The sequence below is a fragment of the Mycteria americana genome, chromosome 7 (assembly GCF_035582795.1).
Source record: "Mycteria americana isolate JAX WOST 10 ecotype Jacksonville Zoo and Gardens chromosome 7, USCA_MyAme_1.0, whole genome shotgun sequence".
Lineage (NCBI taxonomy): Eukaryota > Metazoa > Chordata > Aves > Ciconiiformes > Ciconiidae > Mycteria > Mycteria americana.
In genome coordinates this window covers 60,060,901-60,066,618 of record NC_134371.1, presented here as the reverse complement: position 1 = coordinate 60,066,618, position 5,718 = coordinate 60,060,901, and the positions used below count along the sequence as shown (strand labels likewise).

At 50.2% G+C, this 5,718-nt stretch overlaps 1 protein-coding gene across 1 annotated transcript; it reads left to right on the top strand.

Moving 5' to 3' along the window:
* The first annotated feature begins 4,553 nt into the window (after nucleotides 1-4,553).
* On the top strand, nucleotides 4,554-5,425 carry TMEM275 (transmembrane protein 275). The gene has a single exon (XM_075509272.1). The coding sequence runs from the start codon at nucleotides 4,636-4,638 to the stop codon at nucleotides 5,182-5,184; it is 549 nt and encodes a 182-aa protein (XP_075365387.1). The 5' UTR covers nucleotides 4,554-4,635; the 3' UTR covers nucleotides 5,185-5,425.
* Nucleotides 5,426-5,718: the final 293 nt, after the last annotated feature.

Here is a 5,718-nt window from a genome sequence, read left to right as displayed (position 1 = left end):
AGTTGCTCTTTGTCCCCCAGAGAATATAGGGAGGGATGGATATTCCCCTGGAAGGAATCACTGTAGCCTCTGCATTTCCAGCACTAGCTTGGATATGCAGCTTTTTTTTTGTGTAGCAGTGCTCCGCAGTAATGCATTTCAAGCTGAAATGTTGTTTGGAGAAGAAACCTAGAAGCTAACCAATAAGGAAAGAACCTGTTTCACACAGAGAGCCCAAAGAGAACTTTTTCCACTCCTGATGGAAAGGAAGTTGGTCATTTTGGACAGGATAATTTGGCTGGAAAGTTGGTCATTTTTGAACCCATTAACTTCGCTGAAGTGGAAGGTAAAAGCTGCCAGATACCCTCAGGCAGGTCAGCAGTGGGAGCTGACCCACATCAGTGAGTTCTTGTAACTGCAAAGGAGATGGAGAGGGACCTTCTCCTCCCCACAGCATCAGCCTGTGCTCTAGGAGATGACAGGAGAACAAAGATGCTTCTGTTGTACAAGGCAATCAGAATAAAGATGGACTTCGTGTTGGTGCAGGCTCTTATCAGGTAGTGGATGGTGTAAGGCATTCTGTGGCTTTGGTTTGTTTTTTTTTTTGCTTTATCCTCCACTGCTCTGCTGGCTTTCTCATCCCCATTTCATCTGGTTTTCCAACAGGAATCCCTGTGTATAATCCCTGACGTTTTATATGGAGATCAAGACAAGTAAACAGTGATCCACTTTCTAAGTGTTCCCAGTCCAAACATGCTGTCTTCTGTGTACTGTTGGTTACCCTGTGGTGCATGTGCAGGTCATGTCCTAGCCCTGTGACAGTGCTGTCTTCCAAGGTCTTCTGTCCGCAAGCTGATGGGAGAGGTCCCCACTCCAGGCAGGGTTCCCCTTAGATTCTCCAATGACTCCACGGCTTTCTGCTGGGAAAGGTCTGATACCCCATGTAGGTGCTCCAAGCAAAAAGGATGGGAAAGAAGTTTTGTCTTGGGCATAGCATGGCCAGAACCCTTGCGGTGCAGCTATAGAAAGGGTGTGACAAGCCCTACAATTGCTCACACAGTTTAAATGAGATCTCAGCCCTGGCTTTATTTTTGACCACTCCAGCTAGCTCTGTCCCATGGTTCTGGGTATATCTCCATATCCGTAACGTGAATGAGGCAGATTTGGCTCCCTATGCTTTTCTTTGATGCCATCTCAGCAGGTTTGGTGGCTTGCTCCCTCAGTCACCACCCCCAGGTACTTTTATTCCCTACCTAAGGGTGTGCAACACAAACCCTTGGATTCATGTTGTTACAGCTTCCCTCTTTGGGTAGTGTCAGGGCCCTTGTGTTAGACCTGGCCCTTTGAACTGACAGATGCATGTTTTACAGTCGCGGATGTACCCGAGGAGGTCCAGGACCCTGGGTTTTGTCACACTGCCTGCTCTAGTCTCTGACCTTTTGTGCAGGCTGATACTGATGCATTCCCAGACACGCAACCCAACAGGCCTCCTAGGACGATGACTCCTGGCAAGCTACTCATCATTGCTTTAGCCACAGCGGTTTATTTGCAAACTTCCTTTCTTCCCTCTTCACTTGCCAGGAGGCAGGTAGCTGCCGTTGCCTGACCAGTCCCTTGGCACAACCTGGGAGCTGTCTGCCTGTCCTAGGGTGGCCCAAGGAGCAGCCGATGCCTCCTCCAGTCAAGCTGCAGGGTGAGAGGTCTCCATCCTTATGTGCCACATCCCTATTTCTGTACTGTAGATCTGGTCCTCTTCCCTTCTGGGAAGCGGCCATGAATACCTGGGAAGCTGATGGTGACTGTACCCACCGTAAGCCCAGCTGGATCATGCTCTCATGTCATTTATCCTTCCAGAGTGGATCTGTGGCTCTCTTTTCCCTGCTGGGGTGAGCTATCCTTGGATGGGCTGCCCTGATTTATCATTGCCAATAGTGCCTGAACAAGCCCTCTTGTCCCCTTCCTCCCCTGTTACACCCTGGGGAGGTCCAGTGAGGATTTTGCCCAAGCTTAACCCCCTACGCTCACGGAGCTGTAACGATGAACAAAAATTGCCAGGCAGAGAAAATGAGCTACCAGGGACTGTGCTGGGTGATATTGCTGCAGCCTTGAAAGCAGCCAGAAACCAGCATCATCTCTTTGGAGTGACTACAGGTGACCGCTGACAGATGTGATAGGCAACAGATTGAAGCTCCTCTTGAAAATCTCAGTGGGAGCATGACCTCTGGTCTCTGCCTTGCCGAGAAGCAGAGGCAGCCAGCTTGTTTGTGCATGCCGCTAGAGCCCAGCAGCTGGGATAGCTGCCCGGCTCTCCCAGGAGGGGGAATTCTTGCAGGGTGGGAGCAGGTGAGTGCTGAGGAGTCGGGAGGGAGAAACCCAGTGGAGTGAATCTGTGATATGATTTAACCATGAGGAGCTGCACAGTTCCCTGTCGAGCACTTTGCAGCAGGAAGGTGTAAGGCAAACCGAGGGAAGAGCCATGCCGGGGTATCTGCAGCCTCTGTGTGCCAAAGATTCAGACTGGCATCCCTAAGAGCTGGGCAGAGAAGTGTGTGTGTGTGTGTGCACGTGTCTTTAACCAGAAGATGTTTTGCTGCTGGTCCAGGGCTGGTGAATGAGGCAGAATCAGGGCTCCAGCTCACACCGGTGTGCCAGGGTTCCCAGGCAGAACAAAAGGACACTGCTGGAGAAACATGTGTATGTGTTAGCCTGCCTAATGGAGAAAATGCCCTTTCTCTGTCGCACGCTGTCAGTTCTCGTGAAAAATCTTTGCCTGCAGAGAGACTCCTCCCTAGTCAGGCATCCCCAGATGAGGAAGGATTTAATCCTTCCATGTGCCTGTCCCTGTCAGCTCCGGCCGATGGCTCACTGAATAGGAACTTCACTGAAAGTTCACTGCTGCACTTCATTCAGGTCCGAACGAAAGCCCAAGCCAAGGAAATGAGATATGACACCAGACAGAGCAGCAGAGAGCTTTGCCTCAGCTGGAGGTGTGGGAAAATTTTATAACCTAGGAAACATGCTGAAAATGGCCGGCTGATCCCACTGGCATGTTTCAGGGTGATGGGTGATGGTTTGTTTTTTTGTTTAATTTAGTGGCTGCAGAGTGTTAATAGCACAACAGTGATTCTTGGCTCTTGCAATAGAAACCTGTGCGGTATCAGTTTTCCCCCGGCAACCCTTTTGAAAGTGATTTGACACCAGAGGAGGGAAGAAGCTAGGGAGCCAGGCAGGCGAGTAGGGGACAGCAGACCACTATTGTTTGCAATCAGGCTGGGAAGAAAAATGCTCTCCTGCCTGTAAAATCAAAGGCATCACCAGCAAACTGCTGGCAATTTGGCTTCCCAGCAAAGTACAGCCAGCACAAAGCCAACTCTTATCACTTCCAATAATCTCCTCCACGGAGAAGCTGCTGTTGTCAGTCAGGGCTATGTGTTCCTGCCTTGGGTCCTAGGCAGATCCCCGCACAGGCCCTTTTCCAGCTTCATGGTCTCAGTTTCCATGAGCCTTCATCCAGGAGCCGGTGTTGCTTGTGCACGAACCTTGTACAAGTTTGGTTTTACAGTTGCTGAGGCAAACAAGCTTCCCTGCCGCCTTCTATGGGATCTCCTGTGATCACACCGAACGTGGTGTGATGCATGGTAGAAAGCATGGTCCGGCAGGCAAAACACCCACACTTGCTCCATTTTATCATAGACTGCTGTGACTGACGGTAAGTCATTCAGTATGTGGGGATGGAGTTTGTCTTACTGAGCATCTGTTAACTGCTCAAGTTATCTCCAAGGTTCCCTCTGTAGTCAGCTTAGACCCCCATTGTGGTCCTCTTTTGGGGATGTTCTGGATCATCTTCTGGGACCCTTTATTCTCCACTGGCTAGAAAGGCAACCTTGATGACTAGTTTCAATTACTGGACAACTGAGACGTGAGGCAAAGAGGTCCACTCTGTTACAATTTGGGACCTTTACCCATCCAAGAATACATTGCACTCACATTGCAGTGAGGGATGTTCAGAGCAGTACTGGGGTCTGTTGTTATTTTGGGCAGGTGTTGTGTGGGTGATGACGAACACTGTGAGACCAGCTACTGCCCAAATGGGCAGCAGGACGTATTGCCTGTCCTTGAAGAACCTGTATTTTAAGGGACGGGTGGATGGAGTAGAGGGAGTGTCAAGAGATGTATGCAGCACATCTCAAACCCATGTGAGAAACATCTGAGCTCGTGGTGTGGGTCTGTCTGTCCAGCCACACTGCTGCAATGCTGCGCTGTGGCTCAGACTGTAGGCAGAGCCAAGCATAGGCTCTGGTCTACCACATGCTTGGATTCACTTGGGCATCATCCATCTGGATGGCAAAGGGCATTGAGCACACTGGGCTCAGTGCTCCAGCCTGAGGCTGACTGCGTGTGACCACCATGGACAGGGAGAGCCCTGACTTGAGAGCAGGCTTGGATTTGTACTTAGTTGTTGGTATGAGCAAACCCGGAGAAGATGCTGGTCAACATGAATGGTGGTGGAAAGGTGCCTTTGGTTCATTGCTTTAACAGCTGCGTGCTTTTCTGTTCCTCTCCAGGGATTTCAAGGCAGCAGAAGACCAGAGCTAGCCTTCTCAACACAGTGTACACCCCGTGAGGACTGAAGTGACCTCTGAGACTCATCTCAACATGTTCAGTGAAAAGAGCAGCGCCTCTTTGTCCCAGAAACCCATCCAGAAAAAGACACGACCTCAGGGCCTCCCCTCCCCTGCTCTCTGCTGCGCTTGTGGACTTTGCATCATGCTAGCGGGGATCAACATCACTTTAGTGGGAGCATTTGCCTTTGGGACCTTCCTCCCCATGAACAACCCTCCCATCATCATCGGACCCATCTTGCTGGTGGTGGCCTTCACGTTCTTCGGTGCCTGCTGCATCTGCAGCCGGAGGCCCCCAGCTCATGGGGCCAGGAAATCCAAACCAGGTTCCAACATTGGGCTCATCAAACCTGGCAACACAGCCTTTGAAATTGAAACTAGTGAGCACACAGTGCAGGATACCACCGCTGTTCAGCTGAGCCCCACAAATTCCCCCATCTCCTCGAAAAAATCCACACCGGTTCATGAGAATGCAAAGACTTGCAAGCTCTTCACCATGGAAGGCAATGGGCCGGTGGCCAAGTACACCACAGGAGGAGAGGCAATACAGCTTAACTTGCCCAGGGACCTGGCTGCATCCTAAAGCCAGGCAGAGCTTTTGTTAGCAGCCAGCCAGACGCTGCAATGAGTGGGCTGGAAATCCGTGATGTACCATCGGTCAGAGGTGTGGGGAAGGTGCTTGTGAAAAGCCAGCAGACAGACAGGTCTCTCTGAATCAATTTAAGGGAGGTGGATGCAACAGCAGAAAAACTCCGGATTTTGCTGAAAGGAACACACCCATTACATGGCTTTAAAAAGAAAATTGATAATGATGTTGCTGTGGAAGGATGACTCTCAGTTCCTGGGAATAGACTGGCTTTTTTTGAGAGCAGATAGGAAGAGGGGAATGAATTAATTTGTCTAGTGTAACATGGAAATGTGATGGCTGGAAGGAGGGGCTACATGGGGCTGACAAATGACAGCTCTTTCTTCTCACAAGTGAAGCAATTCTTGAACGTAAAAGAAGCAGGAATGCAGTAAATTACAGCTTGGTGCCACTCAGTCACAAGAAGATTTCAGCATTTTTAGTGCCAGGCTTTTTGGCAGTAGGGACAAAGCTATGTGTTTGCTATTGAAA

Coding starts and splice junctions, on each gene's coding strand:
- TMEM275 (XM_075509272.1), top strand. CDS start 4,636: ATGTTCAGTGAAAAGAGCAGCGCCTCTTTGTCCCAGAAACCCATCCAG.